The sequence below is a fragment of the Bos mutus genome, chromosome 3 (assembly GCF_027580195.1).
Source record: "Bos mutus isolate GX-2022 chromosome 3, NWIPB_WYAK_1.1, whole genome shotgun sequence".
In the NCBI taxonomy this organism is placed as follows: domain Eukaryota; kingdom Metazoa; phylum Chordata; class Mammalia; order Artiodactyla; family Bovidae; genus Bos; species Bos mutus.
This window is the reverse complement of record NC_091619.1, coordinates 19666850-19689836: the sequence shown is the minus strand read 5'-3', so window position 1 is coordinate 19689836 and position 22987 is coordinate 19666850. Positions and strand designations below refer to the sequence as shown.

Below are 22987 nucleotides of genomic sequence, written 5' to 3'. Positions count from 1 at the left end.
GTGTGCACGTTCAGTCGCGTCCGACTCTGCAACCCCACGGACTGTAGCCTGCCAGGATCCTCTGTCCATGGAATTTCACAGGCAAGAATACTCGAGTGAGTTACCATTTTCTCCTCCAGGGGATCTTCCTGACCTAGGAATTGAACATTTGTCTCTTGTGTCTCCTGCATTGGCAGGCAGATCCTTTACCACTGTGCCACTTTTAGAATCCATTAAATAAGAATCCACACTCATGTGTAGCAACAAATATATAAATACATAATGCAGAAAGGAAAATTCTTAAATATAAGAGAGGGTCAACTGATATACATTTAGTAGTAATGATGGCGCTAGAAAATATCCATCTTCTAACTGTCATGTGATTTAGGGCAGAATCACTAATGAAAACTAAAACTGCTAAGGGGCAGCTTGAGAAATAAAGTCTCAGTATATCTTCATGAGATATTTATTCATTATGAAGGGAAAAGAGTAACTTTGTTAAGGAGACAAAGTGGACATCACCTTAACCAAGTGTTCAAAGTTTATACTGCCAGTAAGAGGAGAAATAAGCTTTACGTGCGTTCAGATATTATGCACTGAGAAGGCACGATATAACTTCTAACATCCCATATACTCAGGAAAAACACATCAGACAAACCCATAAAGTAACCCAACATAAGACAACTAGCATATACTCCTCAAGAACAGGATATAAACATGGAGGTTATAAAGACTGAGGTGCTGCACCGGATTGAAGGAGACTAAAGCGTCAGGGCAGTAAGTGCAGTGCATCGTCCAGGACCCTCCTTCCCTGTAAAGGACGCTACAAAACTGGCAAAATCAGAATGTACTATATACGTAACAGTCAACGTTAATTTTCTGATTTTGGTAATTGGGATGTGTTTATACATTAGAGTCTCTTTGATTTTAGAAAATATGCATATTAACGAGGGCTTCCCCGATAGCTTAGTTGGTAAAGAATCCACCTGCAATGCAGGAAACCCTAGTTCGATTCCTGGGTCAGGAAGATCCCCTGGAGAAAGGCTAGGCTACCCACTCCAGTATTCTGGGACTTCCCTTGTGGCTCAGCTAGTAAAGAATCTGCCCGCAATGCAGGAGGCCCAGGTTCAATCCCTGGGTTGGGAAGATTCCCTGGAGAAGGGAATGGCTACTCACTCCAGTATTCTGGCCTGGAGAAGTCCATGGACTGCGTAGTCCACGGAGTTGCAAAGAGTTGGACACGACTGAGCGACTTTCACTTTCAAGATATAAAAGAGGGCATCATATCTCAGGTTCAGTTCAGTTCAGTTAAGTCACTCAGTCATGTCTGACTCTTTGCGATCCCATGGGCTGCAGCACACCAGGCTTTCCTGTCCATCACCAACTCCCAGAGCTTGCTCAAACTCATGTCCATTGCGTCAATGATGCCATCCAACCATCTCATCCTCTGTTGTCCCCTTCTCCTCCCACTGTCAATCTTTCCCAGCATCAGGGTCTTTCCCAATGAGTCAATTCTTTGCATCAGGTGGCCAGAGTACTGGAGTTTCAGCCTCAGCATCAGTCCTTCCAAAGAACACCCAGGACTGGTCTCCTTTAGGATGGACTGGTTGGATCTCCTTGCAGTCCAAGGGACTCACAAGAGTATCTCAGGTTACTATTACATAATTCAGAATTAAAAAAAAAAAAAAAGATGGAGAGAAAGAGTAAAGCAAACATGGTAAAGTGTTAACATTTTAGAAATCTAATTAAAGTGCAGAGGAATATGATTTTTCTCCAAGTCTGAAATTATGCCCCAATATATATATATGTGTGTATCTTCAGACAGAATGACTAAAGTAAACAAATTTTCTGTGATCAGACCTTTCCCAGCAACTCCTGGGGCAGATAGGCTTTCCGGGGCTTAAAGAGAGACCCAGTCTGGCTCACAGTCAACACGATGGCACCTCCTTGCTGAAAGAAGAAAAAGCTGAATTTCAGCAAGACAGAAAAATGCATTTTAATCATCTGCAGATTTTTTTTATCATATATAAGTTAAATGGCAACTAAATTTTAATTTGTGATTTGACCCTGACAATAAATTGCTACATGATCTTAAATTTATCAAAATCCTCTCCAAAGTTGGTAAGAAATAAAAACACCTTGAACAAATGCAGTAAAGTGAAATTATGCCAATATTTAAAAACAAATGCTTTTGAATAAGTGTACTCCAGTCAAGCGGAGAGATAAGCCAAATTACAGACATTAAATAAGATAAAAGAACTTTCTGTCCACGTACTTAGAGACTGGTTAAGTATTAGCAATGAAGCAATCAAACATCTTTAAAATGAAAATACGTTTTTTTCTGAAACGTGTTAGGCACTGTATGTACTCACCCAATCATTTTTCACCATTTTCCTCAGGTTGTAAATAAGGGCTAGTTCTTCCGGGGTAATCTGCATATTGGTCAACGTGTGAGAGGGAGAAGGAGAAGAGAGGGAGAGAAGAGAACATTACTTGCTTTACCTGGATGCTCTCCTGAGATAGCTGCATTGACAACAACCAAAAAATCCTCAACTGGGATTTCTCTGGTGGTCCAGTGGTTAGGACTCCATGCTCTCACTGCCAAGGGTCCAAGTTCAATCCTTGACTGGGGAACTAAGATCTCACAAGCCATGCTGCATGGCCAAAAAAACCAAACTACATAACTATGTACCTGGAGGTACAACTCTGGGATAAGCTACGCAGCCACTGGTCCTCAAACTGCCCTGCTTCTGGAGATTAAAAACAGTAGAAAAAATAACCACTGCCCCAAACCACTTATTACCTTGATGCTTCTGATCGTCTCTGCTTAGAATACAGAACATCATTTTGAAAAGACAATAGAAAAAATTGTGAAAAGGAAACACAGCTTTTGCTGTCATGCTCTTGGTGTTCAGCGGATGATAGAACATGGCATCACCTGGTCCTGATACTATTTTCACTATACGTCTTATTTCATATATTCCAAAAGCAAGAAAATATACTGCCTGGTTTAAAAGGCTATGTCTCAGCCTACATATGTAATGATTCCTGCAATCAGAGAAACCAAAATAGAGAAACTTAGTTTTCCTACCGGGCTTTTATCTTCTCTTTTCAGTGTGGTCCTTCCCCAGAGAGCATTGACTCCATCCACTGCCACCAGGAGGCGAAAAACACCCAGAGAACTTTGCCTCTTCAGCTCTTTAAGCACAATCCCAACTGCATCTGTGGCATTCCTCACTCGCATTATGCCCTGGAGGGGAAGAGAGACGGTGGACTGCAGTGCTACAAGAGGCTGTCTCTGGTTATGACAGAGTACACGTTCCGTCTCTTTTAAATACCTGTTCAACTACTTCTGCCAGAGGACTGCCTTTCTCAGTGCTTTCTCGCTTATTCCAGACATACTTGTCTTGAACTTTTATCTAAAAATAAAACAAAGACCAAAAAAGGCCACTTAGCCTGAGAATGAACCCATCCCTAGCTAGGAAGGTAGGGTAGGAGGTTGAGGTTATTAGCAGTCAGCTTTAATCTATTTTTCAAGCCGAGTAAGAGACCTTGGCAGGAAGTGGAATGATTTCTAGCCCATTTCTGCCTGGAGCATAAAGAAACACAAGAAAAAACATAAGGGATTCTGATTAAAAAGGCCCAGGATGAAGCCTTGCTATCTGAATTTTTAACAAGCTCCTAGGTGATTCTGACTTACATCCAGAGTTGAAAACCCCTAGCCTAGAGATTGTGAAGAAGAATCACTTCAAAATAATTTTACAAATCTGTTTCTGGTTCCTAAAAGATCCAATCTGGAAAAAATTATGTAGTTGAAATGTTTGTTAGAGGATTTTAGGCTGTCACCTTGGAAAAGTCAATGAATCTGTCTGGACTTCTTTTGCTACACACCAGATGCAGACAGCTTACTGCTGCCTCTATTTCTCATGCATAAATGAGTTTCAGGGTATGAACTCACGGTGAATAAATGTATGAAAGAAAGAAAAAATGGTATAGTTACCCCAACTACAATATTAGTTCTCCATAGTCTACTGGTACTTAGGGCACAAAGAAGATAAAATCTTAAGGACTGTCCAGCACCAAACTTCTGGGAGTCTAGTCACCTGACTCAAGAAACGCTCATTTGCAGTTTTGAAATTCTTCAGCCAGATTGAAGCTTCTAAAGGTTGATCAAAGCGCTGTTTGTTGTAGGTGGACTGCAGAAGATCCCGGCAGTTTTTCACCCAAAGGTGAGCTAATCAAAAGGCAAAAGAAAACAAACTAGGTAGAACTGAGTGTATTCAACTCAAAATACTCCATGCCCCTTTCTGTTAAGGGAGATGACTTTAGATTCCCATATATATTTCTTAAAGCCTTCCTGCTTCAGAGGTTTATTTTTTAGTCTGCCGCTGCTGCTGCTAAGTTGCTTCAGTCGTGTCTGACTCTGTGCGTCGGACTTCCCCATCCCTGGGATTCTCCAGGCAAGAGTACTGGAGTGGGGTGCCATTGCCTTCTCCAATGCATGAAAGTGCAAAGGCAAAGTGTCTAGTTCATCGTAAATATTATCACCATACACAATACACGAACCAATGGATTAGAGGTCACCTTAGCTTCTTGGCAGTTTTAGTTAGAGTATGTCGATGCAAACAACACTGAACAAAACAAGGAGAGACAGGGACTTCCCTGATGGTCCAGTGGTTAAGAGTCCACCTACCAATGCAGGGGACACGGGTTTGACCCCTGGTCTGGCAAGATTCCACCTGCTGCAGAGCAACTAACCTCATCCTCTGTGACTACTGAGTCCGCACACTGTGATGAGAAGCCCATGTACTGTAACGAAAAGTAGCCTCTGCTCGCTGCAACTAGAGAAAGCCCACAGATAGCTACGAAGACCCAGTGCAGTCAAAAGTAAGTAAAATTATGTACTAAAGAATCAAAACAAGGAGGGATGTGTATGAAGTGAGAGAGTGTAATTTTTAAACTTCATGCTGACAACCCAGAATGCTGGCAAGCAGTACCATGGCAAAGGCTCTGTGGGTCTCAAAGTTGTTACCTGATGGCATAAAGCCTGTGGTGAACACAAAGGTGGGAGTTCATGCTCATGGGCATCAGGTAACTACCAGAGGCCTGCGTTACCCAGAGGACCACTGGGCCAAAATACTTCATTCCTATTATCAAAAGGTTCCTGAACTACCTCACACCAATCTGCCTCTGGAGCAGAGCCCTGCCAGAAAACTGAAGTCACAGTGCCACCACAGTAACAGAATAACTAACCCCAACAGAGTGAGGGGAGGAAGTTCTTACCATCTGGAATATGCAGTATCAGCCAGTCTTGTTTTGCACAGAAATGAATAATATGGCAAAGACTGAGGGTTTTTCCTGTTCCCTTTTCGCCATCTAAAGCACTTGCTGTTAAAGAAACCACTACCAAAAGGGACACTTCCACTGTCAAGAAATAAAGCATTTCTTCTTTTCCCACATTTGAGGGAGGAAGCACTGGCTCAGACAGCCCGGGCAAGCAGGAAAGGATACAGAGAACGTATCGTACAGCTGGGTGAGCAAAATTGGTGTTTTTCAGGTAATGCAGCAGCTCGAGGGCTGGTTTCCTTACCATCAGGCAAGCTTCATTGAATGTCTTCACCTAACAAAACGGGAAAAGAGGGAGAAAAGGGTGGGGCTGGAAAGTCTAGCCAGCTCTGGTAATATACACCGAGCCTAATACAGCAACCATAGGATCAAACTGCCTACTCTTCATTTACTCAGTTAAAGGATGTTGGTATTTAATTCGAAAATTTAACCATGTAATTTAGCTAAAAATTAAAACACATCATCCCACACTGAGCACATAACAGTCAGCTTTTGATTATTTCTGTAAATGAAGCATTAGTTAATTGAAATTTATAAAAAATTCTGATGTCTCATAACATAACTATGCACACTACTTAAGGTTGATATAAATATTACAAGTGTGTAAAATGCTGAACAAGGTATCTGATACATGCTAATCATCAAATCAGCTGATGGCATAAAGCCTGTTAATTCTTTAAAATTTATTTTTAGCTAGATCTCACTGTAACCACCTATACTTTTCTCTGAACTATACATGTACCAGCTCAGGAGCAGGTGTGACCAGTTGCCTCAGCTATGAGGCCATACTTGACAATACCAGCATATAGATATACCAGAGAACTAACACACAAAATTAATTCCTTTTCAAAAAAAATTAATCCCCTTTTAGCCACCAGGAATAGTTTGGTGGAAAAATTTTGGAAGCAGTGATATGTGTGAAAATGGTTTGCAAATAAAGTATTTAATAATGTGTATTGATAAAAATAAATATCTAACAAATACTATTTACAAGTATGTTAGATAAAGGTTAAAATAATGTTGATTTTTTTTTTTTTTAATCCTAACCAAACAACTGGATTGGAAGAGGACTTTGACAGGTAAGTTCAAACTTAACAAAAAGTGAAAACTTCAAAAACATGATACAGATATTAAAACAGAAATGCTGTTATTGGGCAATATAACAGTACTAAATACACAGACAATAGCGAGCGGGTTGGCTTTTTACATAAATGGAAGCTGTGGAAAGAATGAGTGATTCCCTCCAAAGCTCTGGTGGGTAAGCCATTCTGAAAGCAACCTGGGATACAGTTAGACCCTCAGAACCACGTTAGAGATTGCACTATGAATGTCTTGAAACAGTTTAAAGTAATGATTTCTTCTAATTGTGTCCTATTTCCAAACAACAAAAATTTTGATGAGAGTCTATGGTCGAGAATTAGCTCCTTTACTGGTGTCTCATCTGATTTCTTGAAATGAAGCACACTGAAGAAATGACATCCTCTGGCTTCTAAGCTAAATATCACCTGCACAGTCAAGTTTGATATTTCAATAAGAAGGAATAATTTCTGAGACTGAAAATAATTAAGCAGGAATTAGCCAAAGAACCAGTTTTGCCAATAAACCCTGCTTCCAGTTAACTGAATTCTTTCACTGGCTATTAAGGCAACCCAAGATCACACTCTTTGGGTTGACGTTATGACTACAAAACTATTTTCTGAAAACCCATGAGACTGAAGAACAATGAGTGATGCATCTAAGCCATATGCTGTTTCTGACTCATGAATACGTTTTTGTTTTTCTACACATATTAACTATTTTCAGGATATCTTGCTAAAGCAAATATTAAATTAATTTTTAACAATTTTTGAAGGCTGAAGTTTCTAGAAACCTGTTGGGTAACACAAGAAAAAAGAGTGGGGTATTATTTATTTACTTAAGAATATTTTGCCTGGCTTCAAAAAGAATTTAAATTCGTTAACTTCAGATCTGCTTAAAATAATAACAACAGCACTATTCACAAAAAATAATCAATAGCTGAATTTATCTTTTTAAAGATTCAAATTAAATCTTTTAGTTTTCTACTCATTTAATTCTACACCTCTGCTATCAACACCTTGTGTTACAAGTTCCCTCCAAAACCCTCCCGTTTTGAGCACCTGCATTACAAAGCGAGGAGGCAGGCCATGGGGGAACACGGTCTTCAGTTCTTGGATGGATATGTTGTAGTGCTGACCCACGTGCTGCTCCCCATGCTTGGCCTAGGAAATAAAAATGCAAACAAGTATAATGGAGAGCGACAAAGACTTTGAAAAAGCATCAAGGGCTTTCTAGACGCTACTGAGGAAACAGTTCTCAGAGCTGGAAAAGATATTCTATTCTTTAATTTCTTATCTTAGACAAAAATGTTCACTATTGTCCCCAAATCCACAGTGCATGTATTGAACACAAAGCTTATATTGGCCTGAATGATGCAGCCAGTTGCTCAGCAACATGAACCCTAGATGTGGAGGCAGCAGAGACAATTCTTGCCATCTGGATTCTTCTGTGCTGTGTATAGAGATGCTCCAATCACGTGACAAGATCCTCTGCATGCCACTGTTGCCATAGAAACCCCAGAGGAACTGGCAGATAAAGGGACTACAATTACAGGGGAAAGCTGAAAGACACTTCAATGACTTCATTCACTTATCCTATTTCATTTTGTGCTTGTGAAAGTAGATGAACGCTAGAGACATAAATACAACACACCCTGCTGAGATGGTGTTTTGGGTAATGAGTTATTTTTTTCCCATTCCACATGTGCAGCATATGTTAAGATGGGGCAACTCAGGGGGCAAGGGTAGGAACAAAAAGGAGAGAAAAACTATTGGTTCCCTTCACATTTAGGCACAGATCACACAACTAATTTCATTTATAAGAGGCAACAATAATACTGAGGAATGAGAAATAAGTGTTTAGCCTAATGGGACCTGAGATAGAAAATGCAACCAGATTGGTTACTAGGAAGACTGTGTTCTGGACCTGCCCTGCCATGTGATCCTGGGCATGTAAGCTGATTTCTTAGGATTCTCCAAACCAGGGTTGGTAGACTATGACTGGCTATCCATTTTCATAAATAAAGTTCTACTGGAGCACAGCCATTTGTTTATGGCAGAGCTAAGCAGCTGTAACAGAGATCACTTTGGCTCATCTGTCTAAAATATTTATTATCTGGTCCCTGAAGGAAAAGTTTGCTAACCCATCATACAGTAAGATCAACAATAACTACTAAATTTAACTTCTAAGATATTGAGTATTTAACTGTTTACTAGGTACCCACTCTATATATAACAAAACTGACAGCATGAAGTGAGTTCAACGGCAGGCATTAAATCAGAACAGATACAGGCTGAGCTGCCTGAGTTATGTTACTAGAGGATCAGATAGGGATGGGGAAGATGAAGGTTCCAGAATGCTGTCTCAGGTACACTGTCTGACTGTATGTATATCTGCTTACCTTCCTTTGGTTTCAGTTTTCCTGATACATAAAACAATGGCAAACAAATTATAAGCCCTGAAAAAAATCCATATACACATTAGCAACTTACCGGATCGTTCTCAAGAGTGCGGGAAATAGCTCTGGGACTCTCAGTTGGAACCTGGTTATCCAAGTGAGCAACAGGGCACTGGGGTGCCTGGGTCCCTAAGTGCAAAAAACGTCCAGGGTCCAACTATAAAAGAAACCATTTTAGTTTTAAATTACTAGGCTTTTTGTGCTTGCTACAACACTGAGGTTTAAAGCCAGATGTGCAACAGGGGAAAATATTACTAACATGCATTTTAGTTTTATGTAAAACAGAACCTTGTTATTATTTATAATTCTCTAAGTCCAATCACATTATTCATACTCTGAATCTGTTCCAGCTGGTGTTGCTATGTCTGGGCGCTGTCCCACATGGAAACAATTCCATTAGAGACTGTTCAGGAGTATAGCTCAGCCATTAACAACTAGACTCAGGAAACTTCTTTTAATGCTCTTGCCCAAAGTGATGAATGGAGGTCAGTACTGTACAATTCCCCGCTGTCTAGTAATCCTAGTCACCTCAGTTATTAGGGGATTAGTGCAATGTTCCTATTTGTCAGGTATAATTACACTTCCTGCAACAATGTGCTGGCTAGCTCTGCCCAAATAAAGAATCTTTCATTAAGAGCGAGTAATGAGGGAGTGTGTAAAGCATCCAGCTAAGTGAAAATACACTGCTGTACAGGCAAGTTGGTGAACTGCACATGGAAACCTCAAAACTGGGGGAAGGCTGGGGAAGAGGATGCAATTTCAGGAGATAAATCCAAGAAAAAGCTAACTGGAGAACTCCCAAGCTGAGTTAGGATAACAGGCCTTGTTTATAAGTAAAGAGATGCCAGTTACAAGAGAAAGATTAGAGTACGGATCCAGCAGAGTCAGGAGGACAGGGGTGTGAGAGATGGTTATAGTAAGGGAGTTGCTTGCTAGGTCAACAGGTAATAGGAAAGCTGCCTGTATTTATATTCAGTCTCACTAAGCAGCTGCATGAGTGTAGACAATGTATATTATTTTTATACCACCTTTTGTAACACTTTTATCCATTTATAAGACCTTTAACTCCGTAACAGCTTTTTAACTAGTATCTTTGAATCTTTGACAGTCCAAAAGATTTGTCCTCCCAAACAGGTTTCACCTTCAGCTAATCAAAAAGTTGGGATGATTCTTTACTTATGTTAAAATAAGTCTCAAAGTCCTTAATATGATAACGAAGGCCACTGCTGTAAGTTCAACCCACCTTTCTAGTCCCACCCCTTTATAGAGTCCATACTCTAGCCAGCCAACTATGCTAAAACACGTTATTCACTTTTATGCCTTTATAATTCTGCTCATTCTACTTCAACTTCCCTCTCTCCCTATTTAAATCTTACTCATCCTTTAAGACTCATCTCAAATGACATATCCTTTGTGAAGATTTGCCAGACACCTCCAGGCAAAAGCAATTATCTTTCCCTCTCTATTGATAGCACTTTCTTTGTATTGCATGCATTTTTACTCTGCCTGGAACTACATTCATGGTTTTCATTAACTGAGTACCTAAAAAATGCTAGGCAACACATATACACATTATTTTTGAGCTAAGAATCCTAGAAGATAGGTAGAGAATTACACTACTTTATTATGAGGGAAATCATGGTTCAGGGAAATTAGATAATTTTGTCTAAAGTCATTGAGTTGGTAGGTATTGAAACCAGAATCCAAATCCAAGTCTGTCTGACTCCAAAATCTTTATCATGCTATCTTACATGTAAGTTTGTCTCCCATTTTAGGCCACACACACTTGGAAGAGAAGGGATCAGATATTGTACATCTTTGTGTCTACTTCTCCGAGTACGTAATGCACCACAAACGCTTCATGCTCGTGCCCTGGAATAAAAAGTCTTTCCCAGAGACATGTGATGGGGGAGTACATATAGCATCAAGCTAACTGACAGTGAACTGCACATACAAACCTCTGAACCAGATTCGCATACATTAATACTGAGTTGGCCAAAAGGTTCGTTCAGGTTTTTCCATAACATCTTATGGAAATTTTTTGGCCAACCAAATACAAAGTAATAGGGTAAAGTAATACAGTTGCTGCAACTTTGAGGATGCAGAGACAGCAATGTTTATCACATATCTAAATACGCTAATCTCCCAGCCTCCTTGGCAGATTGATTGGGGTCACATTATTAGTTCTGCTGCTGCTGCTGCTGCTAAGTCACTTCAGTCGTGTCTGACTCTGTGCGACCCCATAGACGGAAGCCCATCAGGCTCCCCTGTCCCTGAGATTCTCCAGGCAAGAACACTGGAGTGGGTTGCCATTTCCTTCTCCAATGCATGAAAGTGAAAAGTGAAAGGGAAGTCGCTCAGTTGTGTCCGACTCGTAGCGACCCCATGGACTGCAGCCAACCAGGCTCCCCTGTCCATGGGATTTTCCAGGCAAGAGTACTGGAGTGGGGTGCCATTGCCTTCTCCGATTAGTTCTGCTAATAAGCTCTAAATGGAAATAACTTGGGTCACTTCTAGTCAGGCAGCTAAGAATGGGTAAAAATTCCCTTTTTTCTTCTGCTGTGGCAAACAAATCTACAATGTGAGATCAGTTCAGTTCAGTTCAGTCGCTCAGTCGTGTCCGACTCTTTGCAATCTCATTAACGTAGCCTGCCAGGCTCCTCTGTCCACGGAATTCTCCAGGCAAGCATATTGGAGTGGGTTGCCATTTCCTACTCCAGGGGATCTTCCCAACCCAGGGACTGAACCCAGGTCTCCCACATTGAGAACAGATTCTTTACCATCTGAGCCACCAGGGAAGCCCCCATATCTGCTTATAAACCAATTTTTATTTTTTGGCTGCAGCGCAGAACATGTGAAATCTTAGTTCCCCGACCAGGGATTGAACCTGTGCCTCCTGCAGGGGAAGTTCAGAGCCCTAACCACTGGACTGCCAGGGAATTCCCTGCCTGATAATCATTTCGGAAATACAGCAATAGCAAAACAAAGCACAGACACAAAACACACACAAAATACACAAAAACCAGTATCATGTGCTGAGTTAAGCCAATGAGAATTCGAGGCCTGTTACCTCAACATAGCATCTGGACAATGCACCTTACTACTGATAAAATTTTTTGAGTTCTACTGCAGAGAAAACATGTCTCCAAATAAAGTAGCATTCAAATGGGAAATTATATTCAAAGACCACTAGGTGGTGCTATTTCTACAAGAAACCTATGACATTTTAGTTAAGTGTTTTTTTGCAGCAAATTAAAAGCTAACAAAATGGACTCCTTCCTTCTTAGTGTGATACATGGCATCACCCAGCTAGCCTCTCATTTCCAGGGCAAACAACCATATGTACAGCTGCCTCTGCACTGTTCCAGAATGAAAATCACACAGTTCTTGAAAGAGAGCATTCATGAGCCAATAAAGGTTCCTCTAAACCAATCTACAGAAAGCATACAATTTTCTCACTGACATTCCTCTGCAGTTTGGACTCAAGACTTTCTTGTCTGCTATTAGGAAGAAGAAATTGTAGCCTTTTAATATAATTAGTTGGGGCCAGAGTCCATCCATTTGTTGATATCTCCTTTCATTTTGTTTTATAAAAATGGGTTATTTTATGCACATAGGTTTGTCATGAATCTCTGGGGAAAAGATGACTCCCATAAGAGGAAGGACTCCTTTTTAAGGAAATCTGCAATTAAATGATCAGATGGGAGTGACTAAGCCCTTCTGCTCAGTGCTCATCCTTCAGGATTTAGCTCTTTAGGATTACCTCTGGATCCTACTAATCCAGTTAGGTGCCTTCACCATACTATGACAAAATCATTTAATCATGATTCTGTTACTGGATTTGGAGGTCTGAAAGAAAAACATGGGCCATAAAATGCAATACAGCAGAGTGGTTAAGGTCATAGCCTTTTAAGTCAGACAGACCCACCATCTAGTGTGGGCTCGACAACTTCACACCATGTTACCTCAGGCAAGTTACTTAGCCTTTCTAATCCTCAATTTCTGCATCTGTGAAACAAAGATATTATCTACCTTATGGGTTGATCATGAAGATTAAGAGAAACAAAGCACTTAGCACAGTGTCTGGCACATAATGGATGCCCAACAAACAGAAACCGTTATTAGTGAGATGAGTCATCTTAGAATCCCGAGCATCTGCCCCATGGAATGTGCTGAAAAACTATTTGCTCATTAGATGAGAGAATGAAGTAAAGTAACAGAATCATCCTTCTTACATATGACTGTTATTTAATCAACTATCAGAAATTAGCAACTTTTTTTTTCAATACTTTATTAAGGGATGAGAACTCAACTAGAGAATAATAAAAGTTAATAAAGACAACTGTGCTTAAGCTTATTTATCTACTAAAAAATGTTTTATGATAGGGTAAAATTCCAAGGACAACTATTCTACTAAGACCTGTTACTGGATTTTTAGGGCAGTTAGGAGTGATGTGTATGGCAGAGAAAAGGAATTGTGAATGCTTTTTTTTGAGTGGTCAGTCAGCTCAAGTTCACCAGAGCATTTTATTCTGGATACAATCAATTTAGAAAGGAAATCCACCTAAAGACAGTTTGCACAAAGCACTTAGGTCAGTTAGGACTCACCTTATGGACCCTGGAGACAAGCCTTGTCATTCCTTTCAGCATTATCCCTGTGCTTTAAAAAAAAAGTGAAAAGGTAAGCCACAACTGGGAAAAGATATCTGCACAATGGGTTAGTATCTAGAATAAAGACTGCCTGGACACTGATTAAAAGACGAACAGAGGACATGAACAGGTATTTCGCAGAAAAGGGAATACAAATGGCTAGTAAATCTATGAAGAGTTTCACCCTGATGACAAATCAGGGAAATAGAAATTAAAACCACAACAAAAAGACTTCCACAATCATCATATTGAGAAAAATTAAAAAGACAACAGCAAATGCTAGAGCACGGGGAACACTGGGAACTTCCCTATACTGTCAATGGAACTATAAATACAAATATCTTAGAAAACAAATTTGAAATTACCTGTAAAGTTGAAAAGGTATATAACTATGGCCCAGGTATTCTACTCTGTATTTATTTTAGAAAAACACATATACAGGTACACTGAAAAATATGTCTTACAATGTTTATAGTAGTAGAATATGAATAATCAAAAACTGTAAAAAGCACAAATGTCCACTGATATAAGAGTGTATAAACCAAGACAGTCACACAATGGAATGCCATACAAAAGTAAAGTGCAGTTACATGTATGGCATAGATGGACCTCAAAACTAATACTGAGGGCGAGCTCTAATACAGAACATGATATAGTTCGTATGAAACTCAAAACACAAATGCTATTTGGGGAATACACTTGTATGTAGTAAAACTGAAAGAGAAGGAGCATGATAAACACATATTTAGAATAGTATTTACCCTTAGGGAAGAGATAAAGGGACAAGACTGGGGAAGGGCACGGAGATCCAACCAGTCTATCCTGAAGGAGATCAGTCCTGGGTGTTCATTGGAAGGAAACTCCAATACTTTGGCCACCTGATGCAAAGAGCTGACTCACTGGAAAAGACCCTGATGCTGGGAAAGATTGAGGGCAGGAGGAGAAGGGGACGACAGAGGATGAGATGGTTGGATGGCAACACCGACTCAATGCACATGGGTTTGGGTGGACTCCGGTAGTTGGTGATGGACACGGAGGCTGGTGTGCTGCGGTTTGTGGAATCGCAAAGAGTCAGACACGACTGAGCGACTGAAGTGACTGACTGACACAAAGAAAATTATAATGATCTACTTCAAATGATGGATAATGAATATATGATCATTTGCTTTTTTTATTTTTATGCCATATGTGTTTTGTTTATTCATTTGTATGCTGCTGCTGCTACCGCTGCTAGGTCACTTCAGTCATGTCCGACTCTGTGCGACCCTACAGACGGCAGCCCACCAGGCTCCGCCGTCCCTGGGATTCTCCAGGCAAGAACACTGGAGTGGGTTGCCGTTTCCTTCACCAATGCATGAAAGTGAAAAATGAAAGTGAAGTCGCTCAGTCGTGTCTGACTCCTAGTGACCCCATGGACTGCAGCCCACTAGGCTCCTCTGTCCATGGGAGTTTCCAGGCAAGAGTAGTGGAGTGGGGTGCCAGGGCCTTCTCCGCATTTGTATGCTGGAAATATTTAACAGAAAAACCTTAATCATGTGAAGTAAAAAACTGTTTAAAATACTTAAATGCAACTCTCAATATTCACTAGTAGATAATAAAGTTGAACTCATTTATTCAACGGCTACACAGCACCTGTTATATGCCAGGGCCTGTGAATAAGATGGTGAACAAAGCTGTTATGGTCTCTGACTCAAAAGAGCTTATAGTACAGTTAAGAGATGATGTAAACTCCTATGAATTTTATTCCCTTTTAGTTTTCAAGTTTACTTTTTCTCTTTTAGAAACAGTTTATTTTCCATCAACCTCTTTCCATTTTAGCTTGTGGAAGAACAGCTTAAGACTACTCAGTGGTCGCGCCCTCGTCTTCAGGGGCCTGAGCGGTGGGAGCTGCACAGTGGTCTTCAGGCAGGCTCCGCACTCCAGGCTGCAGCAGGGAACTGCCAAATAGGCACCGATGGCACCCGCACGCCTGCAGACCAGTCTGCCGCCTCAGGTCAAGCAGCAAAGAACTCAGGAGCCGAAGGGGTCTATTCACCGTAAAATTCCTCCCTGGTCACAGCCTTCTCAGCTGCTGCCTGCTCTTCTTTTTCAGTCTCTTCAGGATCTCTGTAAAAGTTGAGATCAGCCATGACCTCCCATCGGTGTTCACAGGAGATGGTGCCATGCATGTGCAGAACTTCCCCGGGTGAGTATCCACCACATCAGACCCACCAAGTCAGCTTTCTTATTGCATGGGATGACAACGTCCACTCTCCTCTCCTCTTTGCAGAGCCTGTGTTACACAGAGCAATGGTGGGCAGCTGAACGTAAGAGGTCTCTGTGAGCAGCTGTAACCACCAGAAACTGTGGCTCCTGGAAGGCTGCCCGGATCTGGTTAGTGAGGTTCCGGGAGAGAAGCGGCCAGCAACAGGAGTGGCTCCAGGAGCAGCAGCAAACTTCAACACAGCTTCCTGGAGGACGTGACACTCACATCAGCTGGACTTTCAATGGCAATAATGGCACGACCTGCAACAGAAGTTCCGCCCAGGTTTTCAGATTTATGATGTAGATGCCATCATTTTTCCTTTTGTAGATGTACTGTTCCATTTGGAAGTCAAGCGTGGGTCCCAGCTGCAAGAAATTTAAGGACACCCACGCCCTTCATCTGCAGGACATAAAGGACTCTAGATATTGTGAAAGCTTTCCTTTAAATTAAAACGGGAATCCCAAACAATGCTGTTATGGATCCTTGTCTGGGAAGTGTAGAAAAGTTAACTTCTTAATAAAGATGTCAAAGCACGCCTTAACTCAGTCATTCCAAAAAAACGTGTGACATGCTTCTACATGCCCAATCATACAGAGCATTCAACGGTGAACAAGCCTGGCATGGTCTCCACTGGCCTGCCTCCTGTTTACATGTGGGATTCCAGGCTGCTTTGCTGTGTTTCAAAACCAAAAGTTCTAGAGCAGCAGTTCACAAAATGAGTTTGGTGAAACTAGTCATAAGATGCATCAATGTTCTCTGGCCAAAGAAACTTGAGAATGCTATACAGTTATTCATTTCTTGAATAATTACAATGTATGTATCAGTTCAGTTCAGTTCAGTCGCTCAGTTGTGTCCGACTCTTTGCGACCCCATGAATCGCAGTATGCCAGGCCTCCCTGTCCATCACCAACTCCCGGAGTTCACTCAGACTCACGTCCATGGAGTCAGTGATGCCATCCAGCCATCTCATCCTCTGTCGTCCCCTTCTCCTCCTGCCCCCAATCCCTCCCAGCATCAGAGTCTTTTCCAATGAGTCAAGTCTTTGAATGAGGTGGCCAAAGTTCTGGAGTTTCAGCTTTAGCATCATTCCTTCCAAAGAAATTCCAGGGCTGATCTCCTTCAGAATGGACTGGTTGGATCTCCTTGCAGTCCAAGGGACTCTCAAGAGTCTTCTCCAACATCACAGTTCAAAAGCATCAATTCTTCGGCGCTCAGCTTTCTTCACAGTCCAACTCTCACATCCATACATGACCACTGGAAAAACCAGAGCCTTGACTAGACGGACCTTTGTTGGCAAAGTAATGTCTCTGCTTTTGAATATGCTATCTATTTGCATATTTAAAAGCTTTGGGGAAAACTATAGTAAAGAGGAGGGGCTTCCGTGGTAGTTCAGTGGTAAAGAACATGCCTGCCAATGCAGGAAATGTGGGTTGGATTCCTGGGTTGGAAAGGTCTCATGTAGAAGGAAATGGCAACCCAGTCCAGTACTCTTGCCTGGAGAATCCCATGGACAGAGGAACCTGGTGAGCTACAGTCCACAAGGTTGCAAAGAGTTGGATATGACTCAGTGACAAAAACAAAACCAAAAAAAATAGCAAAGAGAATTTTTTTCCCCTAAGGTGCCCTGGGTCTTCGTTGTGGTGTGCAGGCTTTCTCTGTTTGCAGCCCAAGGGGGTTCTCTGGATGTGGAGCACAAGAATGCGTGGGCTCGACAGCTTCAGCCTGTGGGCTTAGTTGCCCCAAGATCCTAGTTTCTCGACCAAGGATCAAACCTGCATCCCCTGCATTGGAGGGTGGACTCTTAACCACTGGGTCACCAGGGAAGTCCCCCAAATCTTTTTAATCCAAATTTACTTGGTCTTAGAACCCTTGGAACTCCACAAAATACTATTAATTACATTCTCCTGAGTGTGAGTGGAAGGGTTGCTGCTGTGGAATAAGCATATGCCCAGGCCTGAGGATGAACCTGCTAGGCCACAGGCAGAGTCGAGGGACCCTCTGCTCCCCATTCTCCTTAGCTCTGCCTTAGTGCCTCCATTGCTGCTCACCACCGCCCAGAGCCCACCCCCACCACACGCTACCTAATCCAACTGTGCAGGAAAGAACTAAAAGAGCAAGGCTGCCCCTTAGCTGGGGAGAGTTCCCATCACTCCCAGAATGGGTAAGAGTGACTCACTGTGCCTAAACTATTTACCCAAACAACATGGTTTATGTTAAACACTTGCTTTCCTTCTGGAATGTGGAATTTTAGTACACGCCAGGCAGCAAATGACTGCATGGCCCGCCCCAATTAAAAACCCTGGGCGCTGAGACTGTTGACAGTTTCCCTGGGTGGCAACAACATTTCATGTGTTGTCCACTTTTTGCTGAAGGAATCAAGTGTGTCTTACACGATTCTACTGGGAAAGGACTCCTGGAAATTTATACCTGTTTCCTCCAGATTTTGCCCAGTGTGCCTTTTTCCTGTACTGATTTTGCTCTGTATCTTTTTGCTGTAATAAGTCACAGCTGTAAGTACAACTATATGCTGACCTCTGAGTCCCTCTAAGGAATCAGAGAACCCGGGGGCACTTCTGGCAACCACCAACACAACAGCCCAGTGCCCCAAACCACCCAGCATCGATTTCCACCTGATACAAGCGTCACCTGACACCCAACACCACCATCTCGGACCAGCTCAATTTTCTTAACTTCAGTTCTCCTTCCTTCCCTATTTCAATTACTTCAACTCCCTGCCTCCATCTGTGACAAGCAACCTCCATACAAATTCTAACCCTCCATGTCAGCTGATTTCCAACCCTAAGCCCTCCACCCAACCTCAACTTTTCCAATTCCCAAACTACTTATGACCTAGTGTCACTCCAACAGTATCTAGCCTACTCAACCTTGTTCCCTGTATCTTCTCAATATGCCCTGGAACCACCACTGATGTGAGACATCTGTGGGCTGCAGCTCTGCAGGGAGGTCAGGTCCTACAAAGAGTGGTGACATAATCCTGAGGGGCGTACTTTCTCCATGTATGCCTGTGGTCACTGAGGCCATGACTCTGGCTATGTTTTAGAGATTATGGGAAATGCCGGTCAGGAAAATGTGACCAGTTTTCCATCTTGTACCCAGTCATCTTGTATCTTACCAGCCTCCATCCTTGAACTTCTCCAATTCATCCTTTTCACTGAAGTCTTCTCTTAAAACCCAATATTTTTCTACTGCTTTTAAAGGTAAAGGACACACACAGCTTATATAAGAATGAGAGAAGATATTTTAATGAAAAAAGGAGAGTGAATCTCAAAAGTATAATCTCAAAGCAGACAATCCAGACTAAACCACATTTTCCAAGTTCTATAAAATACCTTTAAATAAAAACAAACAAAAAAAATCAAATTGACAGGCCAACCGAAAGCAGAAAGCATAGAATGTGTGCTCATTCTACATTCCAGTTCAGTTCAGGCATTCATTTGTGTCTGACTCTTAGCGACTCCATGGACTGCAGCACACCAGCTTCCCTGTCCATCACCAACTCCCGGAGCTTGCTCAAACTCATGTCTATCGAGTTGGTGATGCCATCCAACCATCTCATCCTCTTTCGTCCCCTTCTCCTCCTGCCTTCAATCTTTCCCAGCATCAGGGTCTTTTCCAATGAGTCAGTTCTTCACATCAGATGGCCAAAGTACTGGAGCTTCAACTTCAGCATCAGTCCTTTCAATGAATATTGAGGACTGATTTCCCGTAAGATTGACTGGTTGGATCTCCTTGCAGTCCAAGGGACTCTCAAGAGTCTTCTCCAACACCAGAGTTCAAAAGCATCAATTCTTCGGTGCTCAGCTTTCTTTATAGTCCAACTCCCACATCCATACACGACTACTGGAAAAACCATAGCCTTGACTAGACGGACCTTTGTCAGCAAGGTAACGTCTCTGCTTTTTAATATGTTCTCTAGCTTGGTCATATCTTTTCTTCCAAGGAACAAGTGTCTTTTGATTTCATGGCTGTAGTTACCATCTGCAGTGATTCTGGAGCTATGGGGCCAGATGCCATGATCTTCGTTTTTTGAATGTTGAGTTTTAAGCCAACTATTTCACTCTCCTCTTTCACTTTTAACAACATGCTCTTTAGTTCCTCTTCGCTTTCTGCCATGAGGGTGGTATCATCTGTATATATGAGGTTATTGATATTTCTCCTGGCAATCTTGATTTCAGCTTTATCCAGCCCAGCATTTCACATGATGAACTGGCATACAAGTTAAATAAGCAGCGTGACAATACACAGCCTTAACATACTCCTTTCCCAATTCGGAACCAGCCCGTTGTTCCATGTCCTGTTCTAACTGTTGCTTATTGACCTGCATACAGGTTTCCAAGGAGGCAGGTATGGTGCTGTGGTATTCCCATCTCTTTAAGAATTTTCCACAGTTGGTTGTGATCCACACAGTCAAAGGCTTTAGTGTAGTCAATGAAGAAGTAGATGTTTTTCCGGAATTCTCTTGCTTTTTCTATTTAATCTCTGGTTTCTCTGCCTTTTCTAAATCCAGCTTGAACATCTGCAAATTCTCGGCTCACGTATTGCTGAAGCCAAGTGGAGAATTTTGAGCATTACTTCGCTAGCATGTGCTGCTGCTAAGTCCTTCAGTCGTTTCTGACTCTGTGTGACCCCATAGACGGCAGCCCACCAGGCTCCCCCATCCCTGGGATTCTCCAGGCAAGAACACTGGAGTGGGTTGCCATTTCCTTCTCCAGTGCATGAAAGTGAAAAGTGAAAGTGAAGTCACTCAGTCTTGTCCGACTCTTAGCGACCTCATGGACTGCAGCCTACCAGGCTCCTCCGTCCATGGGATTTTCCAGGCAAGAGTACTGGAGTGGGGTGCCATTGCCTTCTCCGGCTAGCATGTGAAATGACCACAATTGTGCAGTAGTTTGAACGTCCTTTGGCATTGCCCTTCTGTGGGACTGGAATGAAAACTGACCTTTTTCAGTCCTGTGGCTACTGCTGAGTTTTCCAAATTTGCTGGCATATTGAGCGCAGCACTTTAACAGCTTTTAGGATTTGAATTAACTCAGCTGGAATTCCATAACCTCCACTAGCTTTGTTCATAGCGATGCTTCCTAAGGCCCACTTGACCTCACACTCCAGGATGTCTGGCTCTAGTGATCACACCATCATGGTTATCTGGGTCATTGAGATTTTTTTTTTGTATACTTCTTCTGTGTATTCTTGCCACCTCTACTTAATATCTTCTGCTTCTGTTAGATCCATACCGCATCTGTCCTTTATTATGCCCATCTTTGCATGAAATGTTCCTTTGGCATCTCTAATTTTCTTGAAAAGGACTTTCCCATTCTATTGCTTTCCTCTATTTCTTTGCACTGATTACTTATTAAGGCTTTCTTATCTCTCCTTGCTATTCTTTGAAACTCTGCATTCAAATGGGTATATCTTTCCTTTTCTCCTTTGCTTTTAGCTTCTCTTCTTTTCTCAGCTATTTGTAAGGCCTCCTCACACAACCATTTTGCCTTTTTGCATTTCTTTTTCTTGGGGATGGTTTTGATCACTGCTTCCTATGCAATGTTACAAACCTCTGTCCATAGTTCTTCAGGTACTCTATTAGATCTAATCCCTTGAATCTACATTCCAAGATATATACAAATCAGGGCACTTAAAAAAAAAGGCTCAAAGCCACTAATACTACGAAAAAATTGAGTAAAGATTTCTCCTTTCAGTTTTTTCATATTCTTTGAGTGCTGATTTGCAGCACACAAATTAATCACATTGTTATTGGAAGGCAGATAAAGGACCGGTTTCCTCATGGTATAAGATGAAAAGAGTTATGGAGATGAAGGGTGTGACGGCTGCACAATAATGTGAATGTGACCATGAACTCCTTATTGCCAAATTCAGACTTAAATTGAAGAAAGTAGGGAAAACCACTAGACCATTCAGGTATGATCTAAATGAAATCCCTTATGATTATACAATGGAAGTGAGAAACAGATTTAAGGGCCTAGATCTGATAGATAGAGTGCCTGATGAACTATGGAATGAGGTTCGTGACACTGTACAGGAGACAGGGATCAAGACCATTCTCATAGAAAAGAAATGCAAAAAAGCAAAATGGCTGTCTGGGGAGGCCTTACAAATAGCTGTGAAAAGAAGAGAAGCGAAAAGCAAAGGAGAAAAGGAAAGATATAAACATCTGAATGCAGAATTCCAAAGAATAGCAAGAAGAGATAAGAAAGCCTTCTTCAGCGACAGAATGGGAAAGACTAGGGATCTCTTCAAGAAAATCAGAGCTACCAAAGGAACATTTCATGCAAAGATGGGCTCGATAAAGGACAGAAATGGTATGGACCTAACAGAAGAAGATATTAAGAAGAGATGGCAAGAATACACAGAAGAACTGTACAAAAAAGATCTTCACGACCCAGATAATCACGATGGTGTGATCACTGACCTAGAGCCAGACATCCTGGAATGTGAAGTCAAGTGGGCCTTAGAAAGCATCACTACGAACAAAGCTAGTGGAGGTGATGAAATTCCAGTGGAGCTATTCCAAATCCTGAAAGATGATGCTGTGAAAGTGCTGCACTCAATATGCCAGCAAATTTGGAAAACTCAGCAGTGGCCACAGGACTGGAAAAGGTCCGTTTTCATTCCAATCCCAAAGAAAGGCAATGCCAAAGAAGGCTCAAACTACCGCACAATTGCACTCATCTCACACGCTAGTAAAGTAATGCTCAAAATTCTCCAAGCCAGGCTTTAGGAATACGTGAACCGTGAACTTCCTGATGTTCAAGGTGGTTTTAGAAAAGGCAGAGGAACCAGAGATCAACTTGCCAACATCCGCTGGATCATGGAAAAAGCAAGAGAGTTCCAGAAAAACATCTATTTCTGCTGTATTGACTATGCCAAAGCCTGTGTGGATCACAATAAACTGTGGAAAATTCTGAAAGAGATGGGAATACCAGACCACCTGATCTGCCTCTTGAGAAATTTGTATGCAGGCCAGGAAGCAACATCAGAACTGGACATGGAACAACAGACTGGTTCCAAATAGGAAAAGGAGTTTGTCAACACTATATATTGTCACCCTGTTTATTTAACTTTTATGCAGAGTACATCATGAGAAACGCTGGACTGGAAGAAGCACAAGCTGGAATCAAGATTGCCGGGAGAAATATCAATAACCTCAGATATGCAGATGACACCACCCTTATGGCAGAAAAGTGAAGAGGAACTAA

The 22987-nt window shown here is 41.8% G+C and overlaps 1 protein-coding gene and 1 pseudogene across 4 annotated transcripts in view; both read right to left on the bottom strand.

The window, feature by feature from the left end:
* The window catches only part of DAP3 (death associated protein 3), a 41341-nt gene that overhangs the window by 4589 nt on the left and 13765 nt on the right, over positions 1–22987 (bottom strand). For 3 of the 4 annotated variants that reach the window (XM_070367318.1, XM_005898699.3, XM_070367317.1), the window contains exons 2-11: positions 13469–13520; positions 8895–9017; positions 7464–7565; positions 5491–5599; positions 5263–5355; positions 4083–4213; positions 3318–3398; positions 3071–3229; positions 2352–2411; positions 1840–1929 (exon numbers count right to left, since the gene is read on the bottom strand). In XM_070367318.1, the coding sequence (XP_070223419.1) occupies positions 1840–1929; positions 2352–2411; positions 3071–3229; positions 3318–3398; positions 4083–4213; positions 5263–5355; positions 5491–5599; positions 7464–7565; positions 8895–9017; positions 13469–13510 (990 nt within the window). In that variant the 5' untranslated portion in view covers positions 13511–13520. Of the gene's footprint in view, positions 1–1839; positions 1930–2351; positions 2412–3070; positions 3230–3317; positions 3399–4082; positions 4214–5262; positions 5356–5490; positions 5600–7463; positions 7566–8894; positions 9018–13468; positions 13521–14271; positions 14355–22987 lie in introns of those variants that run through there. The other variant, XM_070367319.1, reaches the window with a different exon arrangement.
* Positions 14494–16723, bottom strand: LOC102269274 (small ribosomal subunit protein uS2 pseudogene; annotated as a pseudogene).